The sequence below is a fragment of the Trachinotus anak genome, unplaced genomic scaffold (assembly GCF_046630095.1).
Source record: "Trachinotus anak isolate AG129_WGS33_773 ecotype Australia unplaced genomic scaffold, CSIRO_AGI_Tana_v1 ptg000007l, whole genome shotgun sequence".
Classification (NCBI taxonomy): domain Eukaryota; kingdom Metazoa; phylum Chordata; class Actinopteri; order Carangiformes; family Carangidae; genus Trachinotus; species Trachinotus anak.
The window spans coordinates 2,997,841-3,016,751 of record NW_027273858.1 but is presented as its reverse complement, the minus strand read 5'-3'; the positions used below and the strand labels follow the sequence as shown (position 1 = coordinate 3,016,751).

Below are 18,911 nucleotides of genomic sequence, written 5' to 3'. Positions count from 1 at the left end.
ATTTACTACCATTAATTTAATTAGATATAAGAGAAATTATCACTGTTAACCAATATGTCAGTCCTTCTGGATATTCAAAGCCTTGTGATTGAGAAAACTGATGCAAATTCAAAGACAAAAACACTGAACATTAAAGTCCAATGGGTCAATGAAAATCTGAATCTCAAGAAAACACATTTACAGTTCCTGAGAACCTCAGCTGATACAACAATGTTCACACTCAATGTACAGCTAACTTGCATTTTTAATTTCATTTTTTCTGAAAAATATGACAAAAATGATGCAAAGTTCATCACATTCTTTTTTTAGAAAAGTGCCTGCAAATTCAGGTTGTTATGGTTTAGTGAGATTCTGCAGGGACTGTTTTAGCCTTGGTTCAGGTGGAGCACTAGTTCATTTGTGCTTCACAGTCACTACAGGCTGTTTCTGCTACTGTTTGGCTGCCAGCTGACCTATAACATCCAATAAATATTTAAGAAGGTGTAACCTGAAACTTCTCATTATGACAATGCTGTCAAACAAAGCTCTCTCCCCAACTCATCCAACTACTTCCTCATATACTAAGCTTTTGTCTAAGTAATGATTGAATGTTCATGTATTTGTCTATTGGGGGGGGGGGGGGGGGTTAGTTCTCAGAGCAGAATCCTTTTTGCTGCTCAGATTCAGCGCCTTTTCTGCTAAATCCAACATTGGTGTAAATGTCTCATTCCTTGACGTTAAGTGTCTCTGATTGAACATTAGTTTTGTTATCTGCCCCCCAAAATCCAAAAGAAGAGTTGCCCCAAACTAGACCAATGGGGAATCTTGTAGTGTATGTCCTCCTCAGAGTCTTGTCTCCACAGTCTCAGCCACAGTATCCACAGTGGGTCTCATCTTCTCTTTCTGTTTTGAGTTTTGACAGCAGGGCAGTGCCTGCAGCACCTCTTTGAACCCTTTGGTCATGAATATATAGAGGAAAGGGTCCACCAGAGGGCCGAGGTAGAGCAGCAGGTGTGACACCAGCCCCAGGTAGCGCACCGCCTCCTTAAAGGACAGAGCTTCCAGGAGGACGCTGAGAATGAAGGGGACGTAAAGGAGGGTGTAATTAGCCCAGATAGCAGCTATCCCCCACACTGTCCTCCTCCTCTCTGGTGTTGCAGGGTTGGAGCGGGAGCACATCAGGGCTCTCCAGGAGTCAACGGCAAAGAAGAGTAGGAAGGGAAAAGGGCTGAGCAGAGCCACTGCAAACCAGAGGTTGTATTTAAGAACGGCCAGGGCCAGGATGCCGAATGGAGCAGCCCATGCCAACAAGGTAACTGCAGGAGACTGCCGGATACTGGTGCAGCAGCCAAGACACTGCGGGTAAGCCACCAAGAGGTGACGCTCCTGGGCTATGAACAGCATGAGGGTGACGTTTGAGACAATGCCAAAATAGAAGATGAAGTCAGTGGCGTTGGAGGAGAGGAAGGTCCCACTCGCCATGTCCTCGTCTACACGGGGACGACCAAAGAAACTGATGATGTCAGAAACCAGGAGAAACATGACGTGCATGGGAATTTTATTCTCACCTGGTCAGAGAACAGAAGACAAATTATTCATACTAATATTTATCACTTCCTGCACACTCATGTCTGATGTCATGCACCTGAGACTTGTGACATTTGTGTCAGAAATTGAAACTGAGCACAGTGGCACAAATACTGCCAGGGCAAGGACAACTACAAGTCAGCGGCTGATACTATACCATTGCTACCACTAACGCTACCATCTCAGATTTTTGTGAGGACACATTAACCTTGACCTTTGACCTTTCACCACCAAAATTGAATCAGTTCATCCCTGAGTGCAAGTGAATGTTTGTACCAAACTTGAAGAAATTCCCTCCGGGTGTTATGGTGCTATTGTGTTCACAAGGCCAAAACCATGTTTTGTTAGGTCACCATGACCTTGACCTTTGAGCTTCGACCACCAAAGTGTAATCAGTTTATTCTTGGGTCCAAGTGAACATTTGTGCCAAATTTGAAGAGAGTCCCTTGAGGAGTGTTTGAGATATTGCATTCACAAGGCCTAAGGCATGTGTGGTAAGGTTGCAGTGTCCTTGACCTTTGACCTTTTGCCACCAAAATCTAGTTAGTTCATCCCTGAGTTGAGGTGAACGTTTTTACCAAATTTGAAGAAATTCCCTCAATGTGTTATGGAGATATTTCGTTCACAACTGTGTTTTGTGACATTTGACCTTTGACCATCAAAGTGTAATCAGTTTATCCTTGAGTCCAAGTGAACATTTGTGCTAAATTAGAAGAACTGGAATTGCACTTATTTTGTTTGTTGTGGTTTCTCCTCAACTCTTATGACATAAATAAGTAACACACAGCTGCAAACACATTCATATAAACTGTCTATTGATAGTGTTGGCAAGCCAAAAGGGGATGCTACAGAGCTATCTTAGTAAAAATTGAGCCAAGCCCCCTGACCCCACATTGGTTGATTTTCACAAGTGTGAAGAGGTGTTTGTAAAATGACTGTTTACTGGTCACAGAAACAAACCTTTGGACAGATTCTTGAGGGCGTAAATGGCCAGTGCAATCGCGGGCAGCCCGAAGCTGAAGGTCAACCAGCTGATCACCTTGGCCACCTGCACAGAGGCGGGCGAGGAGATGTTGCTAGTGGCGTTGATGAGGAGGGGCACAGTTGTTGTCACTGTGTTACTGTCAGCCATAAGAGGCCACACCGTGGCTATTTATGTGTTCAGCTGTTTAGATTATCCTTCAGATCCTCAGAGTGAGCTGCTCAACTGGTGGTGTGGAAGCAGTAGGTTGTAATGAGGAGCACTTTAGCCTAGTTACTGTCAAAACAAAGACCAGAATCAGTAAAAATTCTATGTAAAATTCAACATGCTTGTATAAATACATTTACATATTTGAACTTGTTCCAATTTCTAATAGGTTTCTTTTTTTTTTTTTTACATATATGTTGTTATTTTAAATGTAGATATATTTCACAAAGGGAAATTCAATATATATAAATAGATGAAATTTGCGTATTTAATCTGACACCTGTGAACCGTCCTCATTGTCCTCTCACTTTTGACATCATACTGTAAGACATGCTGCGTTCCAAGTTCAGACAACACGACTGCCTCCAACTAACCCCACATCTCTCTCTTTTGGAACAATTTGATCAATTTTCCAATTAACTATTTGGTCTTTTCTCTACTATAAAGCTGTTTAGAGGTAGAAAACTTTACACATTTAAAAAAATATAAAATACACATGATTTGGAGTGATTGGTTTTAATAACACTGGGCTGCAGTGGGTGTCATTTATTTACACAAAAGGCCCCATCACTGTGTCATGAATAAATTCATGATAGAGTGACTGATGGCATATCATTACCCGTTGCCCAACATGCTCCCCCTCCTGATGTGTGCTAAGATAATGTGCAGCAGTTGCCCATGAAAGCTGAAAAACAGGCTGCTGCAGGCACTGCAAGGATGACTATACACCAACTGCATGCATCACATACATGCATCAAAAACTACTTCCATCAGTTTTACAAATAAGGAATCCAAATGAGGATGACCAGATAAAGAGTGCTCAGACATCATCTAGAATTCACAAAATCCTCCAAAAACCAACATTAATACTTGGATTTCAAAAGCTTAATTATCTTGAGCCATTATCTTACCTGTAATAAATGTTGAGTCAACCTTCATCCATGAAAAAGCCCTCAGTTGTCATTCCAACTTGTTTTTAAAGACTTAACTGCTGAAAAGTCCTGAAATAGTTTGAGATTACTGTTAACTCCTGTTGAAATATCTCAATACCCACTCAGAGAGCCGGAAAGTGTCTGTGCCTGAGTATCGGTCAAGATGCGAGTCCAGGTTTGCATGTTATTGCACGCAGATATTTGTGCAACATGTTGCTGTTTACTTTGCTGCAGTTCCCAGCCTCCTTATCTCCAAAGAATTCAGCCAGCTGCTTTGAATTAAGCTTTATGTACCTGATTATTCTCCATTGGTTTTCACTCTGTGTGTCCATGGAGGAATGCAGGAAGTGGAGCACCTGGACCTGCTTTATAATCAAAACAGACATGGAAATTTCACTTTATACAACATGGGACCTTTAAGATAAAGACTGTTCCAATATCTTGACATCAGTCTTTCATGCAAATCGCCACTGCCTGCATTACCAGGAACAGACAGAGAGATCTGTGTAATCCAATGGAGAATATTCAGGTGCATCCAGCTTCATTCAAAGCAGCCAGCTGAGCTCTTTAGAGATAAGGAGGCTCAGAACTGCAGCAATGACACACAAACCTGGACTTGCATCTTCACTGATACTCACACAGATACTTTCCAGCTCTCTAAGTGGGTATTGAGATATTTGAACAGGATTTTAAAATACTCTCAAACTAATTTTTGCAGAGTCTTTGAGTCTTTAAAAACAAGTTGGAATGACAACTGAGGATTTTTCGTCATGGACGAAAGTTGACTCAGCATTTATTACAGGTAAGATAATGGTTCAAGATAATTAATGTGATTTGGCAAATTTGAAAGAAGCTAAAAATAAATGAATGAAACACCATGAAAAGTGAACTAATTATGCTATATTATGCTAATAAAAAAAGACTGATGTCAATATATTGGAACAGTCTTTACCTTAAAGGTCCCATATTGTATAATGTGAAATTTCCATGTCTGTTTTGATTATAAAGCAGGTCTAGGTTCTATATTAATACTGTGAAAGTATCAAAGCCTCAGTCCACAGAGAAATGCACACAGCCTGTATTCAGAAACTGAGCCTTAAAATGAGCCGTCAGGACTTCTGTAACTTTGTGATGTCACAACAAAGCTGTCACCACTCTCAGCCATGCCCCAAGCCCCGCCCACCTGGACCCACCATCCAACCTTGCAGGATTTGTTTTGTCTGTGTTTACCTGAAATTTGCTATATCTTTATTAGATCACTCGGAAAACAGTCAGCCAATCAGAAGAGAGGCTCAGAGTCTCACGGGCCTGTTGCTGCTAGATCTCCTGAGAGAAGCCTGAGAGAGGAGATATAAAACTACACTGAGATGGTTTTTGGTTCTTAAAATCACAAATATATCTTCTTATGGATGTCAACACTTAGAATAAAACACCAGAAAAATGTCAAGTATAGGACCTTTAACTGTATTTCTGTATTTTTATATGGCTCTGCAGTCTAACACAAATATTCACACCCATGTTTTGACAAATTAAAACGTCTACAGGAAAAAAAAAAAGTTGTGAAACACTTCAGGCCGTCTGTGACACTGGGATGCTGGTCTGTAATCTTAAGTACTTTGTAATCTGAAGAATGTGACAGTGGACTGAGAGTGGCGTCTCACTGGGTAAGTACTGAGGGTGTCGCCTTCAGTGTCTGACAACTGAATCACAGAACACTGTTTCCTGTTGTGGAACAGTTACTAATAATTCAACCAAGGTGCTCTTGAGCAATGCCATTAACCCCAGTGGCCTGCAGGGTAGACTGTGGTTGTACTAGACAGCTCCCAGGTGTGCATATGTGTAACTGTGTGAGTGCGATCAAAAGACAGTTAGACCCTCTGTGAAACTTTCCTGAATAAACAGTTGTAAATTCACAGCTGTTTCTGTTGTTGACAGTGTGGCTCAGACACATGAACATTTCACTGCCATTAATGGAACGTCCTCCAAAACAGTGGAAAGAAAACATATGGTAGCCTACATACCAGACTATAAATACACTATAAATACACCTGCAGATACACATTCTGACGTTAATCATTATGGATGGCAAATTGGGATCATGTGGAAAATAAAAAATCGATTTGAATTATGAGATTAAAGGTAGAATTTAAAAAAATGTGTTACAATTCTGACACAGAAAAGGCCATTTCCTAATTGCTGCTTTGGCACAGACACAACCAAAAAGGTTTTTGAGCATTTAATTAACAAGGGATATATTTTATATGACATAAAATTACCTGAATGTTTATTTCTATGTTTATTAAACACAAACCAAATGATATGTCATAACTTATTTTATGTGCAAACAACATTATATATTGGAATTTTAAACTCAAATTAACATAAAGCTTTTCATTATTCAGGTGAGTCACACTCTATGAAAATGGCTTGCACACAAAATTTTTAGTTTAGCACAGAAACATGAAAGTTATGAGGATACCTGATGAGATTTCTGTCATTTTAGCCATTTTTTAACCAAATGAGTAAACTTTTTTTTTTTTAAAACAGTTTGTGAGTTGCTGATGTGCTGCCAGAAGTGAGACACCACAGTTGTATATATGAACTATTAAGTGAACTAAGTGTTGATATCCATAAGATAATTGTGGTTATAACATATTTGTGGTTATAAGAATCAAAACCATCTCAGTGTAGTTTTACATCTCCTCTCAGGCTTCTCTCTGGAGCTCCAGTAACAACAGGTGGGTGAGATTAGCTGACTGTTTTCTGAGTGATTGAATAAGAATACAGCACTCAGAGAAACCAAATCCTACAAGGTTGGATGGTGGGTCCAGGTGGGGCATGGCTGAGCGTGGTGACTGCTTTGTTATGGCATCACAAAGTTACAGAAGTCCTGACGGCTTGTTTTAAAGCTCAGTTTCTGAATACAGGCTGTGTGCATTTCTCTGTGGACTGAGGCTTTGATACTTTCACAGTATTGATATAGAACCTGGACCTGCTTTATAATCAGAAACACATGGACATCTACCTTTATACAATATGGGACCTTTAACTATTTAAAATAGACCAGCCATTCAACCTGTGTTCATAGTTTTAAAAGTTGAATTTGCTGAATTTCTTGTGAACATTTGACAAATGTGCACTGTGAAAAACAGACAACATAAAAAACAAAAGTGTAAAACAATAGTAATTTTCACAGATCCTCAATTATACCTGTGCAGGTCCTGGAAAATTATACTGTCAGAGTAAAAAAATTGATAGCCTGTAAAAAGGGTAAAAAAAGGATAATTATCTTTATGATAATGAACATTCCTCTGATTTTACAAGAGGTCACCAGCTGCTTTTGATTGAAAGAACTGATTTTTAAAATCACCAACCAGCCAAGTCGCAAGAAATATGATCACAACCCCCCACAACCTCCCTCCCGGTGTTACTGAGATGTTGCGTTCATGAGAATGGGGCAGATGGAAGGATGAACAACCTGAAAACATAGTGCCCATGGCCATGGCTGTCGCCGGCGTGGAGGCATAATGAAAGCTCAAGTTATATGTAATGAATATGAATCTGACAAGGCTGTAAAATTGCTCTGACAGCATTCATACTGGGGGTCATCAGTGTTCACTCGTCCTTTCAGCCGAGTACAAACACATCAGAGAATCGTCCATCATCGATCACTCGCTGTGAGTTTAAAATCCGTTGGGCTCCCCTCGGCTCTTTTCAGTCTGTCTTTACATATGATGTGATCAGATCTTGCTACAATTGACCTGAGACCAGCGGGACGCTGTGAACACAGCTATTGTTTCTGTGAGAGGGCCCGGGCGTGTTGCTTTGCATTATGGGAAAGACAGCATGATGTTGGTGGTGGTGTTTTCAGGATAATCTGCTAACAAAATAAATCCTGTATCCTGTTATGTTTTGCCTTTGGTCATGTTTCTTATGTTTGTATCTTGTTTGATCAGAGACAGTAAGATTATAACCAGGGAGACTGCCAGGACTGAAGAAACACTGAGGTCATATTACATACACACAGAGGGTATGATTACTATGCTACATGGCAAAAATAGCAATTATTTATTAACAGGCCCTGATAATGGGAGGCAGGAGGACTCGATCTTATTTTTCTTCATTTCCTCTCATTCCATTTATGTCTATTTTGAAAAATGTTTTTATTAACTTCTAAGCCTTTCATTTCTTTTCTTTCCCTTTATGTGTGGGTTTGTGTGTTTATCTTTTTTTATTATTAGTCCTTTGTGTTTTTTTTTCTTTATGACTCCATGTCCTCTCAGTGCAGTCCCCCTCTGAAAGATAAAATTATGGTTTTGACTAAATAAGTAATTTTTTTTTACAGGTTTTTCCGGAACGTTTAAACTGTATCTCAGTTGTTCTCATGTGATGTATTTAGACAACACACTTTGAACCACTTGATCACAGGTGGTTACACATAGGGAAAGAGCTTGTCTACCCTTTCTCTATTCAAAGATGGTGAAAGATTAAGACCATTACATGCAGTTGAAAGCTCTGGAAAAAGGTAGTAAGTGGACATTAAGACACTTTTAACATCCTTATTATTTCAAATTGTATTTCTCTAAGTAATTACTCCCTTGGAAAAAAAAACCCATTCTGCTGCCTCGTTTCTTTGATGCAATCTAACATGAATGATCAGTCAGCAAGAAAATCAGATTCCGCTTCCTGTGGCCTCTTCACAATAAAAGCCATCCCATGTGTCGCCACTTGAGTGCGTTTAATGTGAAGCAGCAGCAAATGCTGGGTGATGACAGAGGTTGATGCTACTGAGATATATTTAGAAACGTTGACACCGTACAACATGCAACGTGATTCCTGTGAATCCAGCGAGTGAAGGCAACTTGACCCCTGCAACACCAGTTTACTCTGCAGGCTATATTTATATACTACACAGCGGGCTTGTATTTATAGTAACGTATTTATAAATGAATTCAATGGCTCTTTCTAAAATGCTGTAGCCATATTGTGTCAAATCAGGGCCTGACTGTATGAAAATATTTAGGTGCATCTTCCCAAATATTTTTATATGTACCACAAACAACAAGCGCACCAATGAGTGCCTCAGACGCGGCCCGCTGTAGTTGCGTTATATGACATTATGCTGTGGCGCATGCATGTGTGCGTTTCACCTTGACGGCTGCGGGTTGTGTGCAGTTCCAGGCGCCACCACTGCGCTGGAGAGTATTTCTGCCATGACTGTGCCCGCTCAGCAGCGCGGAGGGATGTGCTGTATCATCCGCGCAGCCCGGCAGACGCTCCGTCCTTCAGCGGGAACCCTGCAGCTCCATCATGGCTCTCAACATCCCCGGCGTGACCGTGATGATGCTCTTCTACCTGCTGGTCCTCGGGATCGGCATCTGGGCTTCATTCAAGTCCAAAAAGGAAGCCAAGAAGGGCCAGGGGGATAAGACGGAGATGGCTCTGCTGGGAAACCGGGGCATCAACCTGGTGGTCGGCATCTTCACCATGACAGGCGAGTAACTGCGGCACAGCACCGAGCCACGCTGGAGCGCCTCCGGAACCGGCTGCGTGTGCTTTCTGTTTAACATCACCCGGTAGTTGGTCTGAGGTTTCCTCATTTTTTCCGGGCCTGCACTTTGTCTCTGTGTCCTGCTAAATTACATAACGCTAAATCGAGCTCCTCTGTTCAGCCTTACATTATGTTAGGCTGTTAGTAAAAATCTAAATTAGATTAGATTAAAGGAAATTAAACTGGATAAGATTAAATGAAATGAAATAAAATCCAGCGCAGTTTCAGCGATTTGATTGTAGCGTTAACTAACCTACATTATGAATCCTACCACGTTTAGAATCGACTACTGGAAATAACATCTTATTATTGGGCTGTTTTAATCGACCGATACCAACTGACGGTGAAACAGAAGAAAGGAGAAGAACAGAGCTGTTTTACACAGAGTGTGAATTATACAGGATCGTTGGGGTTAGAGATGAAGGGGGGGGGGCAGTATCAGCACCTAACATTAGTCAGCTCAACTATAACTTAAGGCTGGAGTTAGAAACTAGCTAATATTAGAGTTAATCTGTTGATACTTGACACTAAAGAAGAAAGTTTATTTAACAAACTATAGTCTATAGTGAGCTACTGCTACTTACACTGACCCACAGTGTCTCAATGTGCTGGATGGACCGGAGCAGAGACTTGAGGATGTGAGCCACCACGGATCCCATTAGGATTTATGAGGACGGGGAGATTTCTTGCCTTTTTACACCATCTAACCTCTTGGATCAAGTCAAGAAACAGCCCCCTTCACTAGTCTAGATTAGATAGATTGAGGTGCTATGAAAACCAAGAATGCATCAACAACAGTTTATGGTGGATCAGGACAGGAAATGATTATTAGAAGAATGGTTGTTTCATTTTTGAAATTATATTTATAAAAAAACAAATGCATCCTAGGTGTGAGGCTATGAGACCGACTCCAAGGTCAAACAATTTATATGGACCAGGGCTGGACTGGGACAAAAAATTGGCCCTGGTATTTTGGTCCAGACTGACCCACCACACACACCACATCTCTGTGCTCCCTTTAATATGTAAACCAGCTCCTGCTCCTTAAACCCACCGAAGCCATGTAATTAGTAAACAGGAATCAATGACAGTAGACACGTTAAATACTTCCAAACTTGACATTTATTTAAACAATAAAATTGTTGACTCGCCAGTGCTGAATCCTAAAACAAGCTATGTCTGCCATCCTGTGTGTGCCTGTGTGTTTGAGGGAGAAAAAAATGGACGTGATGAACGATTGATCAGATGATTGCTGTTTTCCAGACAAAGCAGGCCAGTGTTGAACAGCTTGTAACCTTACCCAGTCAAAAAGGATGAAGGTGAAATCCTGAGATTAATCATTAAAAAATCATCAGAGGGCATTCTGTGTGTGTGTGTGACAGAGAGAGAGAGAAACAAAGACGGATAAAAGTAGCAATATATAAACACACATGTATGAGGGAGAGAGAAAGAATAGACATGATGCATGATTGATCAGTGTTTTCCAGACAAAGTAGTTTTGAATAAATTCTGAACTCATGAAGTCAAAAGACGACCGGAGAGATCGTCCTCTGTGTCTGTGTGTGTGTGTGTGTGTGTGTGTGTGTGTGTGTGACAGTCTCTCCACTGTCATCAGCCACGGGAGCTGACGAAGGTCCTGCCGCTGCAGACATGTCTGTAAGTTTGGGACATTCTGCAGCGTCTTCTTCTCCATCTTTCACACCCTGTTTGTTTGGTCAGACACACACTGCACCCGGGTACAGAGCCCAAAGGGGGTGTGGGGTGTGGGGGTGGGGGGGGGGGGGGTTTGAAGATGTGACTGGGTGTCAATTTTAAAAAAGAACCAATTGGCTGTGTCACGTGGGTTTCAGACACTAAATGGTCTGGGCCCTTAATATATTTCTGACATGTTCGATGTATATGAACCTGACAGGTCTCTGAGTTCTGCAGGAGCTGGTCAGTTAGTGGAGCCTGGAGTTAAAACTAAAGAGGGTGAAATAGCTTTCAGCTGGAACCAGCTCCCACTGGATATCAAATCTGCCCGAACCATTACTGGCTTTAAGAAGAAGCTAAAAACTGCTCTGTCATCCACTGCTGTCATTTAATCTTTTAATCTTGCACTTTAATTAGATATTTATAATTATAATAACCTGTTTTTATGCGTCCTCTGTTAAGCACATTGAATGACCCCTATGTATGAAAATGTGCTATACAATTAAATGTACCTTGCCTAATTAAATTTACATTAAATACTTATTTAAATTTAATTGCTTATCAAAGTTACAGGAGACAGGCTGGTTTCTGTTATCAGGTTACAGGCAGGTGCAGGAGTATCGCAGCCTGTATGTGAATCTGTATGTGTGTGTGTGTGTATGTGTGTGTGTGTGTGTGTGTGTGTGTGTCATACAGCTACTTGGGTTGGAGGCGGATTCATCGTGGGCACAGCGGAGGCGGTGTACAACCCCTCCATGGGACTGATCTGGGCCGTCATGCCAATCACAGCAACCATGTGTTTCATCATTGGTAAGACTTCCTTTTAAAGTAACTGTAAACAGAAACAGTGGAGCGGGGCTCTTCAGGGTCAGTGGTTTTCATTTTCACCTGGATCTTGTCCTACTAAAGCAAATGAGACAGAAAACTCTGTTATTCTTAGATCCTGCAAAGGGCAAAGATGTAAAGTTTGAACCGAGGACAGACTGTTCTCACCAGGAAAACGACAGCGTCTCTGCAGATTGTTGAAATAATGATAATAATAATAATGATCTATACGTCCTCCTATGAGCACATCAGCAATAAGTGTCTTCTGTTTCAACATCGAGTTCACACTGGGTCTGAGTCAGAGTCAGAGATAGCTTTCCACACATTCTTGTATAAGACTGCGGATCCAAAACGAGGATGCTTAGTCATTACAGGGCAAAGACACGATGGGGCACAGTAGCAGCCAGCGATGTTTGGCTCAAGGCAAAAAAATGAAGACAAAAGACTGTGAAGGATGAGACCTGATGCAGAGACCCACTTGCTACAGCGTGGGGAGCAGTAGTTATATTTCTGTAGCACCACAAAACCTCTTAAGGTGGATGGTTGAGTGAACAGTGTCAGATTTTTTGACCCTTTACATCTCTCTCTCCTGCCAACAGTGACTCTTGCCTCTTAAAAACACGGACAAACCTTTCTCTGTCCTCAACCAAGGAGTTTCAGCTTTTTATCATTCAAACACAGAGGTGGACAGATCAGAAAACACTCGTGTTTTTGTTGTTTCAGAAAGCCCTGACAAACAGCCTCGCGTCGTGTAAATCAGACGGGTTTATCCTCTGCACTGTGGCTGAGTCAGGACATCTCAGACTCAGCCTACAGGATCACACTCGGCTGGGCTTTGTTTTAACGTGAAGTACAGGCTGACAGGATTTCATGCATTATGGCTTTATAAATAACCTGTTATTGGACTGTTTATTTCCATTATTGTATTTTCACCTTGAAAACTATTACAGACATATCATTTCTTTAACTTCACACATCCCCTTTCTCTGGATATGCCTCCTGAGAAAGGAGATTTATCTCCTGAATTGTACCAAACATCGCAAGATAGTGACGCTGAGAGCGTAGTAACACCTGACAGTGGATTTTTCTTTTATGAAAACACTGAAGAAACACAGAAGGTTACACGACTTCCCTTGTGTGTGGAGATTAGCAGAAAAAAAAAAAACAACATTCCTGCTCCACGTGAAAATCACATGAGAAAAGAAAGATTTATCCTCTTAAACCCTGATGATTGTACACAGACTAAATGTGGTTCATGGCAGTGACAGAACATTTGACTGTGGCTGTAGATTCAAAATGTTTATGCTACAGGCAGAGTGTTTTATACAGAAAGTATCTGTGGAGGTTTTTGTGCTTTATGAAATGAAACAATTAATATTAAGGGAGAAAGAGCAGCAGCACTATTTCACAGAACGAATCACATGTATTTAAGTTGTGTCTTTATTGTTTAGACTGTCATCTAAAAGGGGAAATGTAAGAGAAATTGAATATTTAAATAAGAAATCAATATAGAAATCTGGTAAAAAATGTTTTTTTTTTCACCATAGCAAACATGACGTACATTCAGCCAATAAGCCTAAATCCATCTGTTTCCCTGTTTCATCATTGAGGTGGCCTGTTCTTCGCCGAGCCGATGAGGAACAATAAATACGTGACCATGATGGATCCTTTCCAGATCAAATATGGAAAAGTGCCGACGGCTGCTCTGTCGCTGGCTTCGCTCATATCAGAGATTATGTGGGTGACAGGAACACTCATTGGATTAGGTAAGAATGTTTCTATATGTAAGAGCGAGCGTGTGCGGTGCATTTGATCCATGCATGTTGACCCTGGCAGCAGAGCAGCTGTTGATCGCAGCTCTTTACTGACGTGCTGAGTGAAACACAAGCCTTTGTCTAATTGTACAGTCGGTCTGAAATAACTCCATGGAGGGCACAGGCCTCACATCACACCAGTAACCACAGTGGTGATGAATTTGATGCAGCTACAGTATGTGGTGGTAGACAAACAAACTGTATTATAATTACCAACCACTGAGATTCTGTTGTCTGGAACAAATGAACTCTCTTGAGTCTCTCCTCTGATTGGCTGACTGTTTTCTGAACGGTCAAATAAAAATATATCACATTTCAGGTAAACACTCAGAGAAACCAAATCCTGCAAGGATGGATGGTGGGTCCAGGTGGGCGGGGCTTGGGGCATGTGCTGAGGCTCAGTCTCTGAATACAGGCTGTGTGCATTTCTCTGTGGACTGAGCTCTTTGATACTTTCACAGTATTAATATAGAACCTAGACCTGCTTTATAATCAAAAAAGACATTGAAATCTCACTGTATACAATATGGGACCTTTAAGGTCTCATTATGTTACACTAGCTGACTGTTATTATTGTGTTGTTTTCAACAGCCTGAGCTGAGATATAATGGCTGCAAAAATATCAAAGTCATGTTGGAGTTAATTTAGAAACATTTCCTCCATGACATGAATTAGTTTGCTCACCAGAGGACTGAAAAGTTTATTTTTAAACTGTAAGATCTACATCCTCTCAAGTATCTGAAATGCATGAGTGATTATATAAACATTATGCTTTAAGCATTAATGTGTGTATGTGTGTGTGTGTGTTTAACAGGTGTAACTATGAGTGTGATCCTGGATTTGTCCTACACTGTAAGCATCTGGATCTCTGCAGCTGTGGCCATCACCTACACGCTGCTGGGGGGTCTCTACTCTGTGGCCTACACAGATATCATACAGCTCATTCTCATCTTCCTGAGCTTGGTGAGTGGCTGCTGCTCTTCCTGCTGCCAATTTACCCCCTGACATCAGAAACAAGCTCATTCTTTACCGGAGTTACATGAGAGGATTAATACCACTCTCATATGTGTGTGTGTGTTTGTATGAAGACCATTAGCCTAGCATAAAGCCTAGCTGCCCTGTTTCCAGCCTTTATGTCAGGCTAAGCTAATCGTGGCTCTTGCTGCAGACTTACTGACAGACATGAGAGTGGTATCAATCCACATGCTAACATTATTACTTTGTTGTGTGTGTGAGGGGTTAGCAGTTAGCCTACTGTTGTTGTTTACTGAAGGTGATTGTCTCTTCTCAGTGGCTGTGTGTCCCTTTTGCCATGATAAGCCCCGCTGTGTTGGACATCACGGAGACGGCCTACAACAACACCTTCCAGTCTCCGTGGGTCGGCACTCTGGAGGCAGACAGAGTCTGGAGGTGGATCGACAACTTTCTACTGCTGGTAAGGATGGAAAACAGAAAACATGTATCACAACTAGAGTTAAGGTTTGAGACTTGTTTGATGCCCCCTGCATCCCTCATATCCAAATATGAGGTTACTGGAATCTCTATAAATACAAAGACTTGCAGCTGAGGTGAGCAGTTTCGGCTAAATCTGTTAATAAGCTTGGCCGGGGAATATAGAAGGATTATATCTCCCAGCATGCCTGAGAGACCTGAAGGATTCCTTAGAGGGTGGTAGAGTTTTAGGGTTGAAAGATGTTGCAGAATGCCCAAAGTCTCTTCTGTCCTTGTGGATTAAAAAATGTTTTATTTGTCGCAGTATAAAAAATTATGACTCCACACAGATATGTAACTGGAAGTAATGTAACTCTTTCAAAATAAAAAAGGAAAGAAAAAATCTGCAGACGAGGGGCTCAAGTTGGGGCTGCCTATGTTTGTCCTGTACTTGTTGTAACGCTGACTTCTGATTTACTTGTCCTCCAAGGGTTTGGGAAACTTGGGTCTTCAGAACTTCCACCAGAGGACGCTGTCCGCCGCCTCCTCGGCTACAGCCAAGATCACCTGCTTCGCCGCCGCGTTCATCGTTCCCACGTTAGGCATCCCTCCCATACTCCTCGGTGCAGTGGCTGCATCAACAAGTATGAAATAAATCCAAACTCTTTTTAAACTTATTTTTTAAATTCATTGATGCGTTTAAGAGCTGAAGCGATTTTAACTTGATAACTTCATGTTCCTCAGACTGGAACTTGACCTCTTATGGATCTCCGTCTCCGTTTGAACGTGGGGAGACGGGACTGGTCCTGCCCATCGTCCTGCAGCACCTCACCCCGACCTACATCTCCATTGTCGGTATTGGGGCGGTGGCCGCCGCTGTGATGTCATCCACTGACTCTGCCTTGCTGTCTGCAGCCTCCATCTTCACCTCCAACATTTATAAGAACATCCTGAGGACGCAGGTGAGGAAGAGGAGGAGGAGGAGGTGAGGGGAAGTCCTCCTCCACAATAAGAGACAGAAAACTTTACACGCTTTCACTTTAAAAATGAGACGTGACTGAATGAAAATGTAAAACGTTTTATATTTACAAAAGGATAATCGGAAATTAATAGAAAAGTCTCTGATTTTGATTCTTGATGTTTTGTTTTTTCCGTCCAGGCGTCAGAGCAGGAGATCCAGTGGGTGATCAAGGCCTCGGTGGTGGTGGTGGGCCTGGCCGGCACGTCTCTCACCTTCCTGGACAACAGCGTCCTGATGATCTGGTTGCTTCGCTCCGACCTCACCTACACCCTCATGCTGCCGCAGCTCGTCTGCGTCCTCTTCTTCAGCATCTCTAACGGTTACGGGGCCATTCTGGGCTGTGCGGTGGGCATGCTGTTGCGGGTGCTGTGCGGGGAGCCTCTGCTTGGCATACCACCTGTGATAAAATTCCCAGGATGCACTCTGGTGAATGGCGTCTACATCCAGCAGTCCCCAATCAGAACTATCTGCATGCTGTCCGCTCTGGCGGCCATCTTGCTGTTCTCCTACCTAGCATCTGTGCTCTTCAACAGAGGCCTGATTCCTGAGAAATGGGACGTGTTTAACGTGAAAGCTCAGTATTCATCACAACCGCAAGGTGGCGCCAAATTGAACCAGAAGTTGAAAGAACAAAATGAGAACAATGAAGCGTGTGAACCGATGTTAGAATCCACATGTTAAGTAAGGAAATTGATTTGAAATACATATTTCATCTGGTTTGACTGGTTTGAGAACAAATGTATGTTTTGTGTAATGGCGCACTTTTAATTATAGTACAGTATATTTTCGTTTTGTATACTTTTATATGCAGCATAAATGGAAAAAACATCACACCTATGCTCTTTGTTATAAGAGCTCAGAATGTTTTCTGCAATTTTATGCAGCATTGATACTTTCAAGCATTGATGGATTGCAAGACAATGGACCCCAGGGCACAGATGTGTAAACAATAGGTTAAAGTATCAGCTCGCACTACGTACAGAGTGTCGCAGGGATGACGCATTTTTGTAGGCCAACGTTGAAGTTAGCATTTCCCTGGTTCCCTCGACAAAAAGCCAGTAGGACCAACTACACCACAGTCACATGACTTCAGTGGCACCACCATTAAACTTCCAACTTGTATCTTGGTTTAGCTCTGAGCTCTTCTACTGGCCTTTTTTAAAAGACGTAAAAGCTTAAAGAAATAACAACTGGGGGATTTAAAGACGTATTTTATGTTGTAGAATAAAAGGCGAAAATGTCTTGAACTTGTGTTAACCACAGACCTAATTTCAGCCATCGAACCAAAAACCCACTCAAAAAACACATAAACTTTGGGAGGAGGGAACCAGAAGAGTTAAATGTAACTTATTTCTGGGTTTTAAGACTCATTCCTGTGGCACTCTGTTGGTAGATAGCAACATTAAAAGACATGGATTGGGATCAGGGGCAAAAGGACATGAATGAGACCTCCCTACTTTTGACTGAGCTCTTTGATTTCAATATCAATCACTGCCATTTATTACAGAGACTCTGGCTTAGGGGCCCCTGCCCCTGTGCCTGGTTGGCTCATTAGATGATCCATCCATGCTTCAAAAGCAATTTTATATTTGATTGCACAACATTCTTCTTGTGGTTCTTTTGGTCCTGATTTTATTGCACTTTCAGCATTTAAAAACAGTGGCTGTCAGCAGTAAAGTATTGCTAACCAGTGGTTTGGTTAATACTGCTGACATGCTGCACAACTGATCAGTGAATAAAAACCAGCTGGACTAATTTAACAACCCGGTGACAGGTTCTTTTATGCCTTCAAGGCCAACTGACTGAATTATGTTGTACTCAGAGCTGAGTTCAAGAGATGACATGAAAGCAAAAAGGGCAAAGTGACCCAGAAATGTATGTTTTAAACATGTTTTCTTGCACTGCTTTTAAGATACAGATACCTTATTTCCATCCACTAAAAGGTATCCACTCTTCTCTGTTGACTGTTGGCATAATTAAGCACTTAATGGGTTAATATTGAATTATTACATGATTTTAGATAGTTTCAAATAAAATAAATGTAGTGAGGACAGAGACCTTTCTGTTTTAAAAATATAAAAATCTGCATGGATATGTGGCTAAATGTGGATATAAGTGTTAGAATTGATTTGCTTAACGTCCATTGGACTTAACCTGACTTCATGTGTCCTATGAGCTTATGATGACACACAAAAATAACCACCCTCTGTTACATAATTCAGCATGGGACTGTGTGGTATGTCCGGTAGTGACAGATGTCTGGACAATCCTCCCCTCCTCCCCCATGTCTGTGTCAGTCTAAGTCAAGCAACAATATATCAGTGTGGTATTATATGAGGTGAGGTGGCATCTCGCTCCTGACTGTTGCAAAACAGCTCTAGTGGAACAATCGTCTCACAGGACACAGCTACGCAGACTGAGATAAAGGTCTTCTATAATAAGACCACACAAGAGGACGCTGCTCTGGCTGCTTCCTGTGTCCTTCGTTTGATATGATGATGAGATCCAGGATTCAAAGTCTAAGTACGCACTAAAGGGTAGTGAATGTGAAGTGTTGGATTAATAAATCATTTTGCCATTATTTGACTTGCAAAGCTCCAAAATGACGTGAGTTATATGATCTTGAAATTATTTTTCTGGTCTTTGTTTCTTTGCATGTTAAATTAAAGACCCCATGTTTTACTGGTGTTTTATTTTAAGTTTTATTATCCATAATAAGATGAACAGTATTTGAGGCTCTGGGCCTGGGTATGCAGATTTCAGATAAACACTCAGAGAAACCAAATCCCACAAGTCTGTTCTGTGGCCATAGCTGAGGGTGAGAGTTTTGTTGTGACATCGCAAAATTACAGAAGTCCTGACAACTGGTTTTAAGGCCCAGTGTCTGAAT

General features: G+C 41.5%; 2 protein-coding genes across 4 annotated transcripts; one reads left to right on the top strand and one right to left on the bottom strand.

Annotated features, from left to right (window-relative positions):
- Nucleotides 1-170: 170 nt before the first annotated feature.
- LOC139622571 (platelet-activating factor receptor) lies at nt 171-8,965 on the bottom strand. 3 transcript variants are annotated; one of them, XM_071479948.1, is made up of 3 exons: nt 8,838-8,965; nt 2,527-2,824; nt 171-1,547 (listed from the first exon to the last, which is right to left on the bottom strand). In XM_071479948.1, exons 2-3 carry the CDS (start codon nt 2,696-2,698, stop codon nt 823-825), a joined length of 897 nt encoding a protein of 298 aa, XP_071336049.1. In that variant the 5' UTR covers nt 2,699-2,824; nt 8,838-8,965; the 3' UTR covers nt 171-822. The 3 variants fall into 3 exon arrangements, with proteins under 3 accessions (XP_071336049.1, XP_071336048.1, XP_071336050.1); XM_071479947.1 differs by lacking the exon at nt 8,838-8,965 and adding an exon at nt 3,667-6,618; XM_071479949.1 differs by lacking the exon at nt 8,838-8,965 and having other exon boundaries at nt 171-1,469; nt 2,527-6,618.
- Nucleotides 8,857-18,703, top strand: LOC139622569 (high-affinity choline transporter 1-like). The gene is made up of 8 exons (XM_071479942.1): nt 8,857-9,181; nt 11,627-11,740; nt 13,366-13,521; nt 14,384-14,532; nt 14,861-15,004; nt 15,491-15,644; nt 15,745-15,962; nt 16,160-18,703. The coding sequence occupies exons 1-8, from the start codon at nt 8,998-9,000 to the stop codon at nt 16,700-16,702; spliced, it is 1,662 nt and encodes a 553-aa protein (XP_071336043.1). The 5' UTR covers nt 8,857-8,997; the 3' UTR covers nt 16,703-18,703.
- The last annotated feature ends 208 nt before the right edge of the window (nt 18,704-18,911 follow it).

Coding starts and splice junctions, on each gene's coding strand:
- LOC139622571 (XM_071479948.1), bottom strand. CDS start 2,698: ATGGCTGACAGTAACACAGTGACAACAACTGTGCCCCTCCTCATCAAC. Junction 1,548..2,526: donor CCTCAAGAATCTGTCCAAAG/GTTTGTTTCTGT, acceptor TTCTCTGACCAG/GTGAGAATAAAATTCCCATG.
- LOC139622569 (XM_071479942.1), top strand. CDS start 8,998: ATGGCTCTCAACATCCCCGGCGTGACCGTGATGATGCTCTTCTACCTG. Junction 15,005..15,490: donor TCGACAACTTTCTACTGCTG/GTAAGGATGGAA, acceptor TTGTCCTCCAAG/GGTTTGGGAAACTTGGGTCT. Junction 15,645..15,744: donor TGCAGTGGCTGCATCAACAA/GTATGAAATAAA, acceptor CATGTTCCTCAG/ACTGGAACTTGACCTCTTAT.